Source organism: Oryctolagus cuniculus, chromosome 16 (genome assembly GCF_964237555.1).
Source record: "Oryctolagus cuniculus chromosome 16, mOryCun1.1, whole genome shotgun sequence".
In the NCBI taxonomy this organism is placed as follows: Eukaryota; Metazoa; Chordata; class Mammalia; order Lagomorpha; family Leporidae; genus Oryctolagus; species Oryctolagus cuniculus.
The window spans coordinates 66,185,161-66,205,272 of NC_091447.1; the positions used below are offsets into that span (position 1 = coordinate 66,185,161).

The window sequence follows — 20,112 nt, forward strand, 5'->3', positions numbered from 1 at the left end:
AGCCGTGGGCCTTGATGGAGCTGGCGCTGGTGGTCAGGACCACAGCCTGGCCGGCCCTGCGGGAGGTGTGGCCTGCAAGGGCTGAGGCTCCCACTCTGTGCTGTGAACATCGCTGATGGCACGGAAATGGCAGGCGATCTCCTTCACAGGAGTCGGCCAGGAGAGACAGCATGGGAGGGGAGAGGCCCTCAGGGACCGGCTCCCCGCATCCTCCCTGTGGGGGCTGATACCCTGGCGGAAGCACCTCAGCCCCTGCGTCGTACGCTCTGTCGCTCGGGCCCAGGCCCCTGCAGATGAAGGCCCTGGCCATGTGAGGCTGTTTCAGTGTGGTCTCAGGTGGGTGGCCTTGGGCCCCCCACGCTTCCGGGACGTCCCTCACAGAAGCCAGGTGCTGATCTCCGCTGTCTCCCGAGGGCCAGTGACCCGTTTGGGTGTACGTTCCCTGGTGGCTGGTTCATGTCGTGTCACCCGGGAGGGGCGCCGCAGGGCCAGGACTCGTGTGTGGACGAGCAGCTTGTGGTTGTGGGGCCTCTGGGTGGCTTGTGTGTCGGTGGTGGTGTCCCCGTTGCAGAGGTGTTCAGGTGCGTGTCTGCGCTTGGGGGAAGACCAAAGCGTAGCCCCTCTGCCGCCTTCCCGGGGTGGGAACCGTGCTTCTCCAGTGTCCCCCAGATGGCTTCAGAGAGGGGGGTGGAGGTGGAGGGGCCTGGCCCTCGGGTCCCCACGGTGAGTGGGCGTGGCCGGGTGTGGCCTCGGCTTGTGGTTACTGTGGCTAGGCCCTGTGGGAACAGTGAGCTGACCACTTCGTAGAGGCTGTGTGAGAGCTGCCTGTTCTGCATGGTGCCAGCAAGCCAGGGCTGCCCTCCCCTGCACAGGCTTGGTGTGTCCCGCGTTCACTTTGAGCATCAAGCTTTTATTTCTTTTTTTAAATGTCGGTGGTGACTTTACTTGAGAACATTAAAGTTTCTGTGATAATTTGCTCTACAGGGTAACTTTGTTAAATATACCCACTCCCACCCCAAAAGAGTGTAAAAAAGTCAGATTGTAGATGTGCATTTATTTAAAAAAAAAGATTTATTTGTTTGAAAATCAGAGTTACACAGAGAGAGGAGAGGCAGAGAGAGAGAGAGAGAGTCTTCATCCACTGGTTCACTCCCCAAATGGCTGCAACAGCCGGAGCTGTGCTGATCCGAAGCCAATAGCCAGGAGCTGCTTCTGGGTCTTCCACGTGGGTGCAGGGGCCCAAGGACTTGGGCCATTTCCCGCTGCTTTCCCAGGCACATTAGCAGGGAGCTGGACTGGAAGTGGAGCAGCTGGGACTCAAACTGGCGCTTATAGGATGCTGACTTGGCAGGTGGCAGCTTAACTCCCTGCGCCACAGTGCTGGCCCCCCACCTCCTCCTCTCATTCTCAGCCTGATCTCTGGCTCGTTCTGCATCCAAGGGATGGGTCTGACTTGGCCTGGGACTCCCTGCACTGCTGGGTGATGGGCGCACGTTTTTGTTAAGTGAGTCATCCACCTTCTAGATGGAGAGTGGGGAGGGACATCGTTCAGCCCGGTCACAGTGGCCCTTGGCGGGAGGCAGATCCGTGCTCCCGAACTTAGCCTCTCCGTGTGAGTTCTCTGCGTCTGGCCCCGGAAGGGCTGGGCCGGAGAACTCGGGCTTTGCGTCTGGGTGGCGTGAAGGGAGACGCCTCAGCTGAATCGCAGGTGTTTCTGCTGCTTTCCAGCTCTCAGGGCCCCCTCCCCACTCCCACAAGCCGGGGGCATCAGGCCCCCAGCCTGCCTTGGTTGCCAGGTGCCCTGAGCGCCGGGAACCCCCGAGGAGGCCTTGTTGCGACGCTTGTTCTTCGTTGTTCGTCTCTCACGCTGAATGCGTGCAAGCGGCCTCATCACGTTTTAGAAAGTGGTTCAAGTTTAAGTCCCCTGTCAGCTGCCTTCCCTGCCTTTTCGGGAACGGATCATCCTTCTGTGCCACCTCTTCTTCGACTCCTTCCCCAGGGCTGGTCTGCGATGGTGCTCCCGGCCCCTCTGGCCCTCGCCAGGTCTGTCCCCCGCAGAGGCCGGCCCCGGGTTGCTGCTCCTCTGCTCGCCCTCCTCAGAGGAAGCACCTTGGGGTCCCCTGTCCCGTCAGGGCTGGCGAGGCGAGGCGCCTGAGGGCCCGGGGGCTGGGAGGAAGGCTGTCCTGGGCGTCCCTGTGCTGAGCTCACGCGTGGATAAGCGCTGGTGGTGGGCCTCTGTGGGAGGAGGGGCAGACACGCGCGAGGCTGCGGAGCTGGCAGTCTGCAGCCGTCCTGCTGCTCCTGCTAGGTGAGGACGCTCCTGCTAGGTGAGGACGCTCCTGCTGGGTGAGGAGGTCGGGCTGAGCAGCAGGAGGGGGTGGACGACAGGGACTGCAGCCTGCCTCAGCCCCGGTCAGAGCCCATTTTCATACTCCTGGCTTTCCAGATTCTTGGGATGGGCGAGCAGCTGTGTGGACCCTGATGGCTGCTGGTCTTCTGCACAGAATTGAACAGAGAAGAAAGGACTTTTCTGAGACAGTTGGGCAGAGTTTGAAGTGGGAGAAGGGGATAAAAACGGTTGTGTGCTAGTCCCCGTGAAGGTGTGCGTGCGGCACAGGACCGCATCTGTGAGGAGTCCTGTGTGCCAGGCTGTCCTGGAGGGTGAGATGCTGTGTGTCCCGTCTGCTCCCCTCTGTCCTTGGCGCGCTCGGCGTCCTGTGGGGCTGAGGGCTGAGGCTGAGGCCCCGTGACTGCGGAGGCCAGCAGTGAGACTGCCCCTGGGAGAAGCCTAGGAAGGAACAGCTGAGCCCTTAAACAGGACGGAGAATTCGCTGGTCACGTCTCTGATTTTCATAAATTGATATTCTCATGGATTTTGTCACCTGTCTTTGCATTAAAGAATGTTTTGGGGGCTGGCCAGCACTGTGGCGCAGCAGGTTAAGCCACGGCCTGCAGTACTGCCGTCCCTTCTGGGCTCTGGTGTGCGCCCCAACTGCTCCGATTTTGATCCAGCTGCCCGCTAATGCACCTGGGAAATCAGTGGCAGATGGCCCAAGTGCTTGGACTCCTGCACCCACGTGGGAGACCTGAAAGTGAAAGAAGCTCCTGGCTTAGGCCTGGCTCAGATCCAGCTGTGGAGGCCATTTAGGGAGTGAACCAGTGATGACCGGTCTCTGTCTCTCTTCTCTCTCTCGCTTTCTCTCTTTCTCTCTAACTCTGGCTTTGAATGAATAAATAAAAAAAAAAAATTTTTTTTTTTTTTTTTTTTTTTTTTTTTGGACAGGCAGAGTTAGAGAGACAGACAAAAAGGTCTTCCTTCCATTGGTTCACCCCCCAAATGGCTGCTATGGCCGGCACGCTGCGCCGATCCGAAGCCAGGAGCCAGGTGCTTCTCCTGGTCTCCCATGCAGGTGCAGGGCCCAAGGACCTGGGCCATCCTCCACTGCCTTCCCGGGCCACAGCAGAGAACTGGACTGGACGAGGAGCAACCAGGACAGAATCTGGTGCCCCTACTGGGACTAGAACCCGGGATGCTGGCGCCACAGGTGGAGGATTAGCCTAGTGAGCTGCGGTGCCGGCCTTTTCAGCCTTTCAAATAAAGAAGTAGAGCCGGCGCCGTGGCTCAATTGGCTAATCCTCCACCTTGCGGCGCCGGCACACCGGGTTCTAGTCCCGGTCGGGGCGCCGGATTCTGTCCCGGTTGCCCCTCTTCCAGGCCAGCTCTCTGCTATGGCCAGGGAGTGCAGTGGAGGATGGCCCAGGTGCTTGGGCCCTGCACCCCATGGGAGACCAGGAAAAGCACCTGGCTCCTGGCTCCTGCCATTGGATCAGCGCGGTGCGCCGGCTGCAGTGGCGGCCATTGGAGGGTGAACCAACGGCAAAGGAAGACCTTTCTCTCTCTTTCACTGTCCACTCTGCCTATCAAAAAAAAAAAAAAAAAAAAAAAAAAAGAAGAAGAAGTAAATAAACAGTCTTCAAAAAAATAAATAAAACTTTTTTTAAAAAAGGAGTTAACTCTGCAGGCCAGCACTGTGGCATAGCCAGTGCACTTAGGAAAACAGCAGAAGATGGCCCAAGTATATGGGCCCTGCAGGGAGACCTGTAAGCTGCCATGAAACACACCAAACACCAGAATAAGGGAAAGGGTTTATTGGGGGAAACCTTACAGACCGGAGGGACGGGGCAAAGAAGGAAAAGAGGGAGAAGGAGAGCATAAGAGATCGAGAGAGAGAGGGAGAGATAGAGGGAGAGGGAGGGAGAGAGAGAAGGAGAGAGAGGGAGAGAGAGGAGGGGAGAGAACGAGAGACAGGGAGAGAGAGGGAGGGAGAGACAGAGGGAGAGAGCCATGTGTTCAGGGACAGGTCCTCTTGATACTTTTCTGGGGGTTGAACAGGGAAGTAGGAGCAGCAAATCCCAATAAGATGGGGCTGGAGCTGACACCAGTGGTTGGGCCATGGGGTCACCTGGCTTCCAGCAGTGGCAGTGGGGGCTGGGGCCTAGGATGGTGTAGAGCCTAGGATGGTGTCGGGTGTAGATCGCACCATAGATGAGACTGGGCCATTTTACTAACAAGACCCAGATGGGAGTTCCAGGTCCCTGCCTTTGGCCTGGCCTCGCTCTAGCTGTCGTCTGGGGAGTGAACCCGCAGATAGAGGCTCGCTCTCTGTGTCTCCTTTTCTGTACCTCTGCCTCTCAAATAAATACATCATTTTTAAAAAAAGATTTATTTATTTACTTGTAAGGCAGAGTTAGAAGAAGAGAAAGATCATCTGCTGATTCACTTCCCAAATGGCCACAATGGCCAGAAATGGGCTGAACTGGAGCCAGGAGCTTCTTCCATGTTTCCCACATGGGTGCAGGGGCCCAAGGACTTGGGCTACCTTCCACTGCTTTCGCAGGCCTTAGTGGAGAGCTGGATCCGAAGTGGAGCAGCGGAGATTCAAACTGGCATCCGTACGAGATGCTGGCACTGCAGGCAGTAGCTTTACCTGCTGTGCCACAGCACCGGCTCCCAAATTAAATAAATCATTAAAAAAAAAAAAAAGTTGGGAGGTCAGCATTGTGGCAGAGTGGATTAAGCCACTGCTGCAGCACCCCCATCTCGTATGGGCCCTAGTTTGAGTCCTGGCTGCTCTGCTTCTGATTCAGCTCCCTGCTAATACACCATATTCGCTGCTTGAGCCCCAGGCACCCACATGGGAGACCAAGAGGAACCTCTTGGCTTTGGACGGGCCCATCTCTGGCCGTTGCAGTCACTTGAGGGAGTGAACCAGCAGATGCAATATCTCTGTCTCTTCTTCCTCTCTTTGTAACTCTGCCTTTCAAATAAATAAATAAATCTTAAAAAAAAAAAGTTAATCCTGCATCCTGGGCTTGGGTTGAATTTATACATTCAAGCCCTCCCTCCCGACATGTGCTTTTTAAAATTTATTTTTTATTTATTTGAAAGGCAGATAAAGAGATATTGCCTCCGTTGGGTGACTCTGCAATGTCTGGGATTGGGCCAGGCCAAAGCCAGGAGCCTGGAACTCCATCCGGTCTCCCCCGGGGCCACCTCCCACAGAGCCATCCGTCATCTCCTGCCTTACCAGGCACCTAGCAGGGAGCTGGATCAGAAGCAAAGCAGCTGAGACTCCAGTCTGTCCATGTTTCAAGGGCGACCTGATCCGCTGTGCCGCCACGCCAGCCCCCAAGGCCTCTCTTTAAACCTACTCCTCACTGGAGTCACTTCTGCCATAGGCTTGTTTGTAACAACACTGTTGGTGTGTCAGGGAACTGTTGGAGGGGAAACCTTGGCTGGGAATCGGGAAAGTACGGCCTGCAGGCCGGTAGCCCATGTTGTTAAAGTTTTATTGGGATGCAGCCGTGCCCATTAAAGTCTGTACTGTCAGATCCCCAGGACCGAGTGTTCGTGACAGACTAAATGACCCACAGGGCTGGAAATAACGATTGCCTATCTGTGTAAGACTAGACTTGTCCACTTCTCCTACCTGTCAGGACAGAGAGTCCAAGTGCCCACACCTCAGTCTCCATCCAGGCCCCCCGGGCATTCCGGTCACACCCATCCCCTTCTGGGCTCAGCCAGGCCTCCTGCTGTCACCCCTACCCCAGAGGTCGAGAGGTCGGAGTTGTGTGGCATTTGTGTGTCGTCAGTTGTTGAACACGCGTGCATCTCCTTGGCCGCGTTGATCGGGGTCCGATGCCACAGGTGAAGTTTTGGGGTGCTGTGCCGCAGCCACGTGTCCTGGAGCTTGGTGTCGTCTGTGCCGCACAGTGTCGCATCCTGCAGTGCCTTTTGAGGCCTCTGTGTGTTGTATGCCACAGCAGAGCTTCCTGGGCTTGGAGGGCAGACCCAAAGGCACACTCTCACTCTGCAGACGCTCAGTGAAGTCATCAGCCCGTGTCTTGCCTGCACCCTGTGACGTGGAGCAGGATGTTGAGCCCATGTCGCCACGCACGACGTGCTCCGGGTCTTTCACAAACGGGAGGTCTGGCTCCGGGGCCTGGGTGATGTGGTGATGTGGTAGCCACCGCCCGAAGGGGCTTCAGCTCCCAGCACTGTGCCACGCCTCCATGCCACCAGACCCTTTGGTGCCTCCGTTTCCCCAGGTGGCTGTGAGGGTCACCGAGGTGACACGGGGAGGGAGGTAGACGCACAGGCGGCAGGAAGTGCTTTGCAAGGAGACCGCACGTTTCTGTTAACAGAGAAGCGACAGGCGCAGATCAAGGCCTGAGGATCCCAGTGCCGAGGGGTCTGAGGTGTGCGGTCCAGGAACCACTCCAAGGTCGCCTCTCTGTGAAGCCTGCACCTGCTGACACGTGAAACGTTCACTGTGAACCTGTTGTGTGGCAGGCACCTTCCCAGGGTTGGGAGCACATCGGGGCGGTGACAAGGGTCCTGCTCTCAGGCCATCATCCTTGGTGGGTGTGAGAGGCAGAAGCACTGACCAGTACGTCCCTCCGCCCTGCTGGTCACCTCCTAAGACACTGCAGGGGGAGGGCTGTCCCCTGTGTCTTGCCGTCGGAGCTGGGACCAGTTGATGACGTGTGAGTGTGAAAGAGAAAACCCTGCCTCTGGCAGCTTTGCTTTCAGACCTGAAGGCCGAGACCCCAGCGTCAGCAGTGAGCGGGAGGCTCCTCCTCCCCTGGAGAAAGCCTCTCGCCCAGAACTCACAACGGCCTCCCTGCTCAGGGGCTGACCCAGGCTGCTCCGCTGCCTAGAACGTGGCCTCTGGTTCCTTGGCCTCAGTCTAGGAGGGCTGGCTGTGACCGCACGCCTTCCAGAAAGGGCGCAGGAGCGTTTAACGAAGGCTCTTCGCCTGTTTGCTTCGCGTGGTGCTGCCCCAGGAGTCACTGCTCTGACTCATGCACATGGAGGTTTGACCCAGTCGCCTGCCAAACCCGTACTGTTGGCTCCACACAGGTTAAGTGAACATGAATGGGAAAGAATTTTCCATCATAGAAGGCTTTAGAGTTGAGCCAGGAGGCGAGAGGAAGCTGTTGAGTGGCGCAGGCCCCTGGCGATGGGTGCTGTGGCCTCTTGTCGCCACGGCACAGCCGCCGGCATAGCAGGAGGGAGGCTGTGGGGATGAGCCCGGAGTGGGAGCTTCAGAGGCTGTGGTGTGTGGTGGTGGGGGGGGAGGATTTTAAGCCCTGGGGACACTTCCAGTAAACAGCAGGGGGGAGGTGACAGGGTGTCCTTGCTTCTGCCTGGTAGAGGGGCCACCGCCTGTCCCTGGCCTTCCCTCTGCCCCCGCCGCCTGGCTCCCACTTGTGGTGTAAGCAGGTGAGGTGACCCTCTGCCTCCAGACTGATGACTGGTCACTGTGGAGAGAAGGCATCGAGCAGCAGCAGGTTCACTCGCTGCAAAGTGGGCTCCTTCATCACTCTGCCGCCGAGTTCAGCTGTGTCCTCTGCACTTGGCCTTCGCTAGGTCTGGCGTCGTTTAAAAGCCGAGAGCCGGCGTTTTCTTCAGGGCTTCCTTCTGGAGTCCAGGCCACTCTGCCAGGCTCGGAGATGAGCGTTGGGAAGTGGCGCGGCCCCGTTCCTGAGCAGCTCGAAGCTGCTTCTGCACAGGAAGATGTGTGCCCGTCGGGGGGGTGGGGGGGGCTGGCGCCACGCTTGGCCCAGCTGCTCCTTTCCTGACCCCTCCCCAGATGCCTCCGGGCCACGTCCCGGTACCTGGGTTTGACTCCTAAGAAGATGGGATTTAAAGAAAACCAGAACCCAAGCTCTTAGCCTGGCAGACTAGATGCCTGTCCCATATGGTAGTGCCAGGGGTTGGTTCCTCTGGCTTCTGACCCCTGCTGATGCCCACGCTGGGAGGCAGTGGTGACGGCTGCGCCACCCGCACAGGAGGCCTGTATGGAATTCCGAGCTCCTGGTTTCAGCCCTGGCCCAGTCTCAATCACTGCAGGCTGGAGATCTCTCTCTCTCTCTCTCTCTCTCTCTTGAAAATAAACAAGGTGCGGCGCCACTTGAGGGAGCGCGGTCCAGCGGTGCAGCTGCGGGCGGTTCCTCTCGGCGTGGCCTCAGGGAGAGTGCGAGGGTCCTGTGTCGGGCGGCTGATGAAGGGGGCTGGGAGAGGGGCCAGCCCAGCCAGCACCAGGATGTGGACACCGCGCGGGCCTCTGGCGCTGCTCTGGCACCTGGACCCGTGTCCGCCCGAGTGCCTGCCGCGCGGGCTGCTTCCTTCCTGACGGGAAGAGGCGCTTCCTGCTCCTTGGCTGTCCATGCCGCACTTGGGCCTGCTCGCCTTCTCTGTTCCTTCCCCACCTCAGAAGAGTAGAAGAGACGTCCTTCCAGTTGCTCAGGCAGAAACCGAACACAGCCCCTCCCCCGTGCCCGCTTCTGCTGGCTCCCCAGAGCTGCCCAGCATCAGTGTGGCCCTGCTCCCACGGCCAGCGCTGAGATGCCTGGAAGCGCACAGAGGGTGTGGGTGGGATCTGTCGAATGCCAGGCCTCGCTGGGGCAGGGAGGGGTTCAGATAGTGAGGGGTGGGTGTGTCGCTCTTGGTAGTGCTGCCTCATTGGTAGCATGGTGTAGCACAGACAGGTCGAATGCTAGGACTGGGGCTTTGGCTTTATGATCTTTGTTCAAATTTTTTAAAAGAATTCCCGAGAACGTTAGCCGGCCTGGTGTGCAGGCCCGGGCTTTTCCGCTGGCGCTCTGCTGCTCTCCTGAGTCCTGTCCTCTTGAAGAGTTGTTTCCTGCCGCAGCATCGTGCTTCCTGCCTCAGGTTCTCACCCGCTGGATGGTGGCATTTTATTAAACGAGGCATTGTTGGATGAGAGGTTATTGGAATTTGCGTGTGCCTCAGAGCCTCGCCCCCGTCAGCATGCCACTAGGGACTCACTGGCCCTGTCGTTCCGGGGCTGTGCTGTGCCAGTGAGGGCCCCCCTGATGTGGTCAGCCCCTGGCTGAGGGGACCCTGGCCTGTGTCTTCATCTGCCAGCCCTGTGAGACCAGGGGACACCCGAGGCCTGGCCTGGGGTGAGAAGAGTGAGGAGGGCCTGCGACCAGTCCTTAGGCCTCAGGTAGCAGGGAGGCCCTGGGGTTCGCGCCCTCACCGTACAAATGGGCAGAGTGCTGCCCAGGCAGGTGGCAGGCAACACAGGACTGGGCCTGAGTAGGGGGCTGCTCTTGGTGGGCAGGCAGTCCTGTGGGGAGCAGCTGCCTTCGCCCCACGCTCAGCTCCTCTGTGCTGGGAAGTTCGAAAGGCATCCTGATTGGCCAGTCGGTGATGCAGCCCCTCGCTGGGTTTGAGAAGGTTTTCTGTCGACCACACCTCTGTCCTGGTCCTGCTGCAGAGGCCGCCAGCCCTAGCATGCTGGGGTGCGGATCCCGCCTGCCCAGCTCCCCGGGAGCAGATGCCCTGTGCAGGCCCCACAGTAACCACCGCAGCTGTGGAGGAGGCGCCAGCCCAGTGCACCCTCTGCACGGCCGGCTCCGCCCCTCCAGCTGTGCTTGTCCCTCGAAAGGTTGGGGGAGGGGTACAGCAGATCATCCCCCACCCCCACCATGGCCCTGCTCAGAGAGGCACAGGGCAGGCGGGCGGGGTGTTCATTGTGAGGCCGGCCATCACTTCTGAGCCTCGCGTTGGCCGAGTTCCAGAGCTTTGGTTTCTTAGTGAGCTGCCTTGACACTGCGCATCAAGCACAGGCCGGTGGGCTCCTGGGCCCTCTGCCAGAGGCCTGCACCAGCTACCGGCTCAGGGGCCAGGGTGGGTCTGTGGGGCTGGAGAGGGTAGCCGCATGAGGGGTGACTAAGACCCCTGCTCATGACTGGAGCAAGCAGAAGACCTTGGTCTCCCACAGGAGTGACAGTGAGACGTGGCCTCTCAGGTGCGGCCTTGCAGCCGGCTCTTCAGGCTGCCTCGCCCTGTGGGCTGGGCGTCTCAGGCAACTTCCCGTAGGATCTCGGGTTCCAGGGAGCTTTGTGGAACAGAACCCGGGGCTTACGAGGATGGAGCTACCCTGGGAGAGGCCCCTCTTGGCTGGAGCAGAGGCAGAGTGGGGAGTACAGGGGTCTGTGTGTCGGGGGTGTGGTTTCTTCTCCCCACCCACCTGCGGCCCCCCACCCTGCGGTTGGCACCAGGCCAGACTGGGGGCTTTACTGTGAGAGGGGAGAGGATGAACAGCGACTTGTCCGTGTGCCCTCGGCAGACAGGACAGGTAGCCGGTGAGCTGGCTGGACAGGGTTGACGACCAGGACACGTAGTTGGAGGAGGAACACGTCACAGAACTGAGTGGGCATGGAGGGATGGGGGCGTTGAGCAGGCAGGCTGAGTGGCAGCTGCAGGCCGAGCCTTTGGGGTCCGGGAGTGACAGATGTGGCTGGGACCTCACACACACCTGGCCTGGTCATGTTGGGGTCAGCCATGGTACCTGGTGGTGCTCAGTGGGTAGGAGTTCTTGAGCCCCTGCCCTCCATCCAGACACGGTGAGGAGCACCCCCGGGGGACATGGCCTTTGGGATGAGCTTCCTGTGACAGCAGAGGCTTGGGCACCCAGACCATTGCTGGTCCCCTCTGCCTGCAGCTCCAGAATCACAGACAGCTGTCCCTTCCTGGCCTTCCAGTCCGAGTCCACCGAAGGGCACATTTGGGCAGGGCCCTGCACTGGGGCTCGTTTGTGAAATAAGCTGCTTTACAGAGGCTGCCAGTGAGTCAGCTCCCGCGTGTCCCGTCAGTGGTGCTGGGACCCATTCCTTGCCAGGAGGTGGCCTCACCCAGGACGGGCCCTCCCAGGGTGGTGCTCGCCAGCGAGGACGCGGATGGAAGCAGGGGCTCGGCTAGGGCAGGCGTGACGCCGTCTGCGTGGCTGTGGCCGTGGGCGCCACCTGTGCCGTGGGAAGGAGTTGAGGAGCTTGGCAGCTAAGTTTCTTTTTTTGTCCCCTGGTCAACTCTGGGCGACTTTTTTTTGAAGAGCCTGCCTCTCCCGGTCTCATTTCTCCTGCCCCCCTTGGGACGTCGAGGCTGGAGGCGGGAGCCCGGGGCGGCCCCTTTAAGACCGCCGTGTCCCAGACCCTGCTGTGGAATGCCAGCCGCCTCCCGCTGTCCTCCTGTCTCTGTGAGGGTTAACAACACTTCAGCGTGTTGTCTGGAACCGGTTCAGACTGGTTTTCTGGAAAGTGCTTTGTCTCTCCGACTGAATCCTGGGAAGGGTCATGTGGAGCCCAGTGATGTCATGGGATCAAAAACTGACTCAGCTGTTTTTTTCTTCTTTTTCTTTCTTCTTTAAATCAAGATATGTGTGTGCTGCAGGTACAGGGCGGTGGCACACCCACGGGCAAGGCACCACCCTGCTCAAAGTGTACCTGCCTGGCACCCAAAGGGTTAAGCGTGGCCCCCACTGCCCACTCCTCAGAGGTCAGCAGGGAGTGAGAAGACCCCCACCGCCTTTCAGGGACGGGGAGAAGCGGGGTCCGGCCGAGTTACTGCAGTGCAGGCAGGGCTGGACCCAGGCCCAGCCTCGCTCCTGGGACAGTGCGGTCACCCCCTGCCCGGGTTCCAGCCACCACCATCCAGTGCAGGTGCTCAGAGCCCATAGGCCAGGCTGCCTCTGTCTGGAGTATGTAGGATTCCTCTTCTCCCTGCTCAGCGGCCACCTTCCTTTGTTCCTGTCGGGGCCCCTGACAGGGTAGCCTGCAGCTCTGGCTTCCCCGAGGCAGGGAAGAAATGTCCTGGGCGAGCTGTAGTGGGCCCCGCGCTGCTCTTGCCTGCCTCTGCCGTCACTCCACAGCGGCCAGGGAGGCGCTCAGCAGGTGCTCGGCGCTGTCTGAGAAGGTCCCAGTTTCGTGGCCGCCAGTCACCTTGTTGTGTCTTCTCCTCCCGAAGTTCAGAATGACGGAGGAAGCATGCCGGACCCGGAGTCAGAAGCGCACGCTTGAACGGGACCCAGCGGAGGACGATGCGGAGAGCAAGAAAATAAAAATGGAGAGAGGATTGTTGGCTTCAGACTTCAGCGCTGACGGAGACCCGAGGGTCACACCTGAACCGGGAGCGGGCCCAGCCCCAGGACTGCTGAGGGCAGCAGAAGTGACTGTGTCGGGCCGAGGTGAAGGACCAGCTGGCGACGGGCCTGTGGATATGCGCACCTCACACAGGTGAGTGGGAGGAGCCAGCAGAGGTGGGGGCGAGCCTCGGCCCAGGCCTGGGGGAAGCCGCTGATGGGTAACTGTGCAGGTGTCTGTGTGCCCTAGCGTTGTCCCCACTGGCAGCTGTGCTGGACTGGCCAGGGGACCTTCTTGCTGGGACCCCAGATCCTGGACGTCGCGTGGCCGGGGTGGGAGCAGTGCCTGCCGTCAGCACGTAATCGCTGCGTTTGTGCTGCCGTGTGTCCCGACTCGGCGCTTCGGTTTGTAGGAAGACTTGAGGTTTTCGGTTAGTTGTGCTTCCCTGCTTTCCGTATGTGGAGGTTGGGTTGCCAGGGGTGCTCGCCTCTCCTGGGTGAGGAGCCCAGCGTGCTGCTGCCGGAGGAGAGGGCCACACGGCCAGCTCGGCATCTCCTCTGTCCGCTCTCCACCGCCTGCTCTGCCAGCCTCTCCTTGGTCACTGCTGACTGCAGGAGGTTCCCTGATACTCAGCTTCGTGAGGTTCTTGAGGTGAAAGCTTGAAAGAAAACAGAGACTCCGTTTCCCACATTATTTCTCCATTCAGATACCTTTATTGTTCTGTGAAAAATTCAGACCCACATCTGCCCCGGCATCGCCCCTCCCTCACCCAGAGTTCTCCAGGATGCTCACTCCTGGGTGCAGCCCCCGGTGGCCTGTAACAAGCTCGCCTGTGGCCCTGGCTCACTGCCTCTCACCGTCCGCCAGAGCCCTCCCCATGGGTGTTGCCTGGCCCCCAAGAAGGGCCCCAAACTCCCTTTTTTTTAAAAGATTTATTTATTTATTTGAAAGAGTTACACAGAGAGAGGAGAGGCAGAGAGAAAGGTCTTCCACCCGCTGGTTCACTCCCCAGATGGCCGCAACGGCTGGAGCTGCGCCAGTCTGGAGCCAGGAGCCAGGAGCTTCCTCCAGGTCTTCCATGCAGGTGCAGGGGCCCAAGGACCTGGGCCATCTTCCACTGCTCTCCCAGGCCACAGCAGAGAGCTGGATGGGAAGTGGAGCAGCCGGGACTCAAACTGGTGCCCACATGGAATGCCAGCACTGTAGGTGGCGGCTTTACCCACTATGCCACAGCGCCGGCCCCGCCCCAGACTCCCTTCTTAGCGTGGAGTCCCTTGTGGCGCCCAGGTCGTTGGGACCTCAGCACTTTAGAGATTGGCCTGGCATTTCTTAGCTGCTTGAGGTAAATGGTGAACTCTGACCCCCCCCCCCCCCCCCCGGTTCTGGAAGCCGCACTTTGTGTCCTGCCATCCAGAAAAGCCTCTTGTGTTCGTGCTTCCTGCAGCCCCTCAGAGGGAACTAGTGGGCCAAGGCCCCTTCCAGTCCCTGTGGCATCTCAGGTGGGTGATCAGCAAGTGGCAGGCCGGCCTTCACGGGGTCTGCTGGGTCCCCCTGCATCCCTGGGACCCCAGTGTGTCTTTCCTCCTGCAGTCTCCATGCTCCCTGTTGTCTGAAATGCACAAGGCAGGGTGCTTACAAAGAGCAGTGGTTTATTTAGCTCACCACTTGGAAGGCTGATGTCTGAACAGCATGGTGCTGATTCTGTGGAGGGCCCCGACTGCACGGCATCATGGGGGTGGGGGGTGGGGGGGTGCAAGCTGGAGGCCAGGGCGGGGCCAGGCCTGCTCTTCCACAGCCGCCCTCCTGTGAGAGCTGACCAGGGTCCAATAAAAAACCATCTTAATCTCTTGCTATGGGCAAGGCCCTTCCAGGACCTCCCACTAGGTGCCACCTCTTAAAGGGCCAGAGGTCCCCAGTGCCTCTTCAACGTTGCCACACTTGGAACTGCTTGCAGACCAGACTCCCTGTAGGCAGGAGGAGGTTAATGTTGGATAATCTTAGAGTGGGGGCTTGATTGCCAGAGCCTGGGGCCACGTCAGGCCCGGGGCCTCTCTCGGTCCCTCTCCCCCACTGTGTAGTTGGCTGTCACGGGCAGATGTGACTGTTGTTTGCCTAGAGTGGAATGGGATGCTTTTGTGACATCTAGGACACAAAGGAGCGGGCACTGGGATAGGGGTTCTCCAGCCCTGGACGCAGCCCAGCCTGCTGGTGAAGCAACGTGAGAGTGCACAGAGTCTGGCTTTGGAGGCCGCCAGGCAGAGCAGGGCTCACGTCTTGCTCCCTGGCGGATCCTGTGTGGAGAGCTCACCCTGTCTCGGCCTTGCACGCGGAATCAGCCCCGCGCCAACCCTCCTCCGGTCTGTGCAGGGTGCGGCACGCCCCCTGGGGGAATTGGTGTCCCTAGTTCTCGCATGGAGGTCCCACCTGGTTCTCAGAGGAGCAGAGTTGTGAGTTGTGACAGAGTCGCAGGGTCACCTTCTGCCCGAGGAGTGGGCAGTCTCTGGACCCCTGTTGGGAGTGTCTGGGGGATGCTCGTCTCCAGGTTAGGGTTCATTTCTCTCTCAGGGCTTGGCTGTGTCTAGACGTGGGTTAGGGAGGCTGAAGCCCTTTGGCTTTGGATTCAGTGTGTCTTATAAGGCTGATAAAACTATTTTAATTAATTTTTATTTTTATTGATGTATTGAGAGGGAGAGACATAAAGATACCCCTCATCAGCTGGTTCACCCCCTCAGTGGCCACAGTGGCCAGGGCTGGGTCTTGCTGAAGCCGGAAGCCAGGGACTCGGTCAGGTTTCCTACATGGGTGGCAGGAACCCAATTCCTGGAGCCATCGTTGCCGCCTTCCAGGGTCTGTGTTAACAGGAAGCTGAAACCAGCAGGTGGAGCTGGCAGTCAGAACCTGGGTACTTGGAATCGGCTTGCAGGCGTCCTCACTGCGAGGCTGAACGCCTGCCCCCAATGTGGTTTTCCTTCCTTCCTTCCTTCCTTCCTTCCTTCCTTCCTTCCTTCCTTCCTTCCTTCCTTCCTTCCTTCCTTCCTTCCTTTCTTTCTTTTTAAGATTTATTTATTTTTTGGAAGAGTTACACAGAGTGGAGAGGCAGAGAGAGAGAGAGAGGGGTCTTCCATCCACTGGTTCACTCCCCAATTGGCTGTAATGGTCGGAACTACGCCTGTCTGAAGCCAGGAGCCTGGAGCTTCTTCCGGGTCTCCCACAGGGATGCAGGGGCCCAAGCACTTGGGCCATCGTCTGCTGCTCTCCCAGGCCACAGCAGAGAGCTGGATCGGAAGTGGAGCAGCCAGACTGGAACAGCAGCCCATATGGGATGCTGGCACTGCAGGCGGTGGCGTTACCCACTGTGCCACAGCACCGGCCCCGCCCCTAATGTTTAATTGACGTATAGCCAACTGGAAAGCACGTGTACACACCACGGACGAGCGTCACTGCCCCCCCCCCCCCCGTGTGCCCCCCGAGGGCAGCCTCACTCCTGACAGCGGATCAGTGTTTCCTGCCTGTGTTTTAAATACATAAATGGAGTTCTACAACACGTGCCCTTTGTTCTTACTTTAACTGAAACTGAGATTCCCCCTGCTCCGTGTGGAGCAGTTAGTTCATCTCCGTGTTGTGTAGCATCCTGTCCTAGAATCTTTGCTTGCTGTTCTCCCTAACTGCCGTCTTTCTCTTCCCTGCTGCCTATTTGTGTCCCAGGATCCCATTTGGAGTAATGAAGGTTAGAGGAACTTTATGGAAGCTTTTAGGGGGAGAATTCCCTTTGTCTTTAAAAGAAGAGTGAACTGAAATCACCAAGAAACGGTTCCTGCCTTTCCTCTTTCTAACTTCCTTCCCTTTCTTGTTCTTTCCCTCCCTTCCCTCTCCATCTCTCCCTTCCTTTCTTTCTTGCCCTCCCCCCCCCCCCCCCCCGCGAAGACAGGAAGACAGCAGGGTCGGCTGTCCCCCCCCATCTCTCCCACCTGGCAGTGCTTCATCCCCCTCCCCATTGGACTAGTCTGCTGTACTTGCGTTTCTGCGTGTTGTAAACCCAGCTCCATTTTCACATGGCTAAACGGGTCCTTCTCTGTTCACCCACACGCGAGCCGTTGGCGGTGTTTATGTGGCAGTGTCCTTCCTTCCTTCTCGTCTGAAGGGTGGCTTTGCTCGACCTGGAGCCCTGTGTTGGCAGTTCCTTTCTTCTTTGTGTGCTTGGAATGTCATCCAGCTCCCTTTCGGTTTCCGTTGTTTCCAGTGAGCGGGCAGCTGTAGGTGGTGTGGATGTCCCCTGGCTGTGAGGAGCTTCTGTCCTCTGGCTAGATGTGTCTGGGTGTAGATCTCATGGTATTTATGCTACCTTAGGGTTTGTTAAACTTCTTGGATGAGTTTTCTCTCAAATAGATTTTTGGCTGCTATTTCTTCAAATAGCTTTTTTTTTTTTTTTTTTTTTGACTTGTTTATTTATTTGAAAAGGCAGAGTTACTGGTGTGGAAGTGGGGGTTATCGTACATCCACTGTTTTATTCCCCAAAATGGCCACACCTGCTGGGGCTGGGACAGGTCTGGGTCTCCCATGAGGGTGGTGGGGCCCAAGTACTTGGACCGCCATCTTCCACTGCCTTCCCAGGCACATTAACAGTGAGCTGGGTTGGAAGTGGAGCAGTCGGGACTCGAACCGGTGCCTGTATGGGATGCCAGTGTTTCAGGCAGCAGGGGAACCTACTGTACCACAGTGCCGGCCCCTCAAGATACTAATCTGTCAAGTAGATTGTGACAAATTAATATGTCTTTTTTTTTTTTTTTAAGATTATTTATTTGAAAGGCAGAGTTACAGAGAGGCAGAGAGAAAGGTCTTCCATCACTGCTTCACTCCCCAAATGGCCGCAATGACCGGAGCTGTGGCGATCCGAAGCCAGGAGCTTCTTCCGGGTGCAGGCGGGGGCTTTGTCCACTATACCATAGTGCCTTTTGTAGTCCTTAGAGTAACTATTAAGAAAATAACTTGGGGGGCCGGTGCTGTGGCCCAGCGGAATAACGTCCTGGCCTAAAGTCCTGGCATCCCATTTGGGTGCCGATTTGAGTCCCGGCTGCTCCTCTTCCCATCCAGCTCTCTGCTATGTCCTGGGAAAGCAGTGGAAGATGGCGCGACACTTGGGCCCCTGCACCCGCGTGGGAGACCTGGAAGAAGCTCCTGGCTTCAGATTGGTGCACGTCCGGCCGTTGTGGCCATCTGGGGGAGTGAACCAGCGAATGGAAGACCTCTCTCTCTCTCTCTCTCTCTCTCTCTCTCTGCCTCTGCCTCTGCCTCTGCCTCTCCATCTCTCTTTGTGTAACTCTGACTTTCAAGTAAAACAAATAAGATCTTAAAAAAAAAAAAAAAAAAGGAAAATAACTTGGGAGGTGGTTGCATTGTGGCACAGCAGGTAAAGCTGCTACCTGCAGCGCTGGCATCTCATGGGTGCTGCTTCGAGTCCCGGCTGCTCCGCTTCCGACCCAGCTCCCTGCTGTGGCCTGGGAAAGCAGTGGACGATGGCCCAGTGCCCGGGCCCTGCACCCGCGTGGAGACCCGGAAGAAGCTTCTGGCTCTGGCTTGGGATCTGCCCAGCTCTGACCGTTTGTGGCCGTTTGGGGAGCGAACCAGCAGATGGAGGATTTCTCTGTCTCTCCCTCTTTCTCTGACACTATCTTTCAAATAAGTAAGTCTTTTATCTCTGAAAAGCAGAGAGAGAGCTTCCGTCTGCTGGTTTGCTCCCCAAATGCCCACAACAGCTAATTTTGGCCAGGCCAAAGCCAGGAGCCCAGAAACCCATCCCACATGAGTGGCAAGCACTCAGCCTCTCAGGATTGGATTAGCAGGGGCAGCGCTATGGTGTAGTGATTAAGCCACCACCTGCAGTGCCAGCATCCCACATGGGCAGCGGTTCAAGTCTCAGCTGTTGCACTTGCGATCTACTTCCCTACTAAACTGCCTGGCTTCGGATCAGCCCAGCTCCGGGCACTGCGGTCCTCTGGGGAGTGAACCAGCGAATGGAAGACCTTTCTGTCTCTCCATTCTCTGTGTAACTCTGCCTCTCAAATAGATAAATAAAATCTTAAAAAAAAAAAAAAAAAAAAGGATTACATAAGCCTGAAGCTGGATGAGACGCAGAGTAGCTGGGGCCCCAAGCACACAGTAAGGCCTGTGGGTGCCCTAAGCTGTGGCCTCACCCACTGCGCCACACACCTGCCCCTGGAGTGACTGCAGACATGAGGTAAAGCACAACTTAAGGCAAATTGCTCCTAGAACCACGTTATGGGGATGCATGTGGAAGTCCTAAGTGCGCATGTGCACCTGCTGGCACAGCCCCGAAACACCTGAGGCGTAAACTGACGGGACTGGACTGTCGTAGGCTATTCGTCAGGTACAGTTAAAGGTTTCAGTAGCCCGCTCCAGAGAGCTGGGAGGGCAGCCAGACTGACTCAGCAAGGTCAAGGGAAACTGAAGAGTGATAGCAACCCACATGGCCAGTCTCTAGAACGCTGCACTGAGTGCGGATTCATTTTCTCGAGGGCACCTGGAACCCCCCCAGGGCAGACCATAAAGAGCATCTCGGGAGTGGTGCAGAAGACAAGCAGCGCAGGTGTTGATGGCTAGGGGTTGGGGACCCTCATACGTTGCTAATAGACACGTATATTGGCACAACAGGCGATTTCTTACAAAGATAAGCTTAGCAAGTGACTCGCGGTCTGCCCCCAGAGAAGTGAAAACGTGTGTCCCCATGAAGGCAGGTTTGTGGGCGTCTGAGAAGCAGCGGACCCCGGGGCCATGTGTCCTGTCATTCCGCTTTCAGGGCTGTCTAAAGAAAGCAGATTGATTCTCTAGGTGGGAAACCATCAGTAGTAGCCAAGGGCAAGTGGGAGTGGGAGTTAAAATCACAGGACGCAGGGGAACTTCCTGGGATGATGGGATTGGATTGTGGCGAGGATTGCACAGCGCTGTGTATTTACGAAACATCGCTGAATGGAACTCTTCAGAGTGGACGAGTTTTGTGGTGTGTAAATTATACCCCCACGTAGACGTTTAAATAAATAAATAAATGGAAGTTGGAATCGTTTGGTTTTCACCCTGGCGCTTGGGAATGTGCTCACAGAAACCAGTCCCACAGGGCAGACGTTGGGAGTGCGTCTGCGTTGTGAGACACACCAGAGGCTGGCACCTGCCATGGCCGCCCAGAAGCCCAGAAGCCCAGTGCGTGAGCTGGGGCAGGCGGCTCCCGGGTTTCTGTGTGGCTCCTGTGATGAGGCGCTCCTCACGCCCACGTGAGCGCAGCCTGCTGCTGCTGTCGGGGGAGGCATGCTTGATTTGGTAACCCAGCGGTCCCGCCCCTCAGATGTAAGGATGAGGGCTCCCTGACACTGAGGGTGAGTTTGCCCGTTTCTGAGGCGTCTGCTCTCCCTGGATCGCCTGTGAGATGAGACCAGGCCGGCTCTGTGCCAGGTGCCACGCCGAGGCCAGGTGTTGAGTTGTGCAGGTCCATGTCGTGAGGTCTTGAGAGAAAGAGTCGACGACAGGAGGGTAGCTCACTAGGGCTGGAAGGAACTGGGCCCTTCCGCAGACAGACTCCGCCTCCTCACTGTACCTCGGGGAGACTCACAGCCCGGCACTCAGGGGCACCCGAGACAGGAACCCTGCTGC

The 20,112-nt window shown here is 57.9% G+C and overlaps 1 protein-coding gene across 12 annotated transcripts in view; it reads left to right on the forward strand.

Annotated features, from left to right (window-relative positions):
- Positions 1 to 20,112, forward strand: part of GATAD2A (GATA zinc finger domain containing 2A) — a 95,173-nt gene that overhangs the window by 53,438 nt on the left and 21,623 nt on the right. For 8 of the 12 annotated variants that reach the window (XM_051828214.2, XM_051828216.2, XM_051828217.2 and 5 more), the window contains one exon: positions 12,338 to 12,606. In XM_051828214.2, the coding sequence (XP_051684174.1) occupies positions 12,344 to 12,606 (263 nt within the window). In that variant the 5' untranslated portion in view covers positions 12,338 to 12,343. The remainder of the gene's footprint in view (positions 1 to 12,337; positions 12,607 to 20,112) is intronic. The other 4 variants (XM_051828219.2, XM_070059075.1, XM_051828218.2 and 1 more) reach the window with 1 other exon arrangement.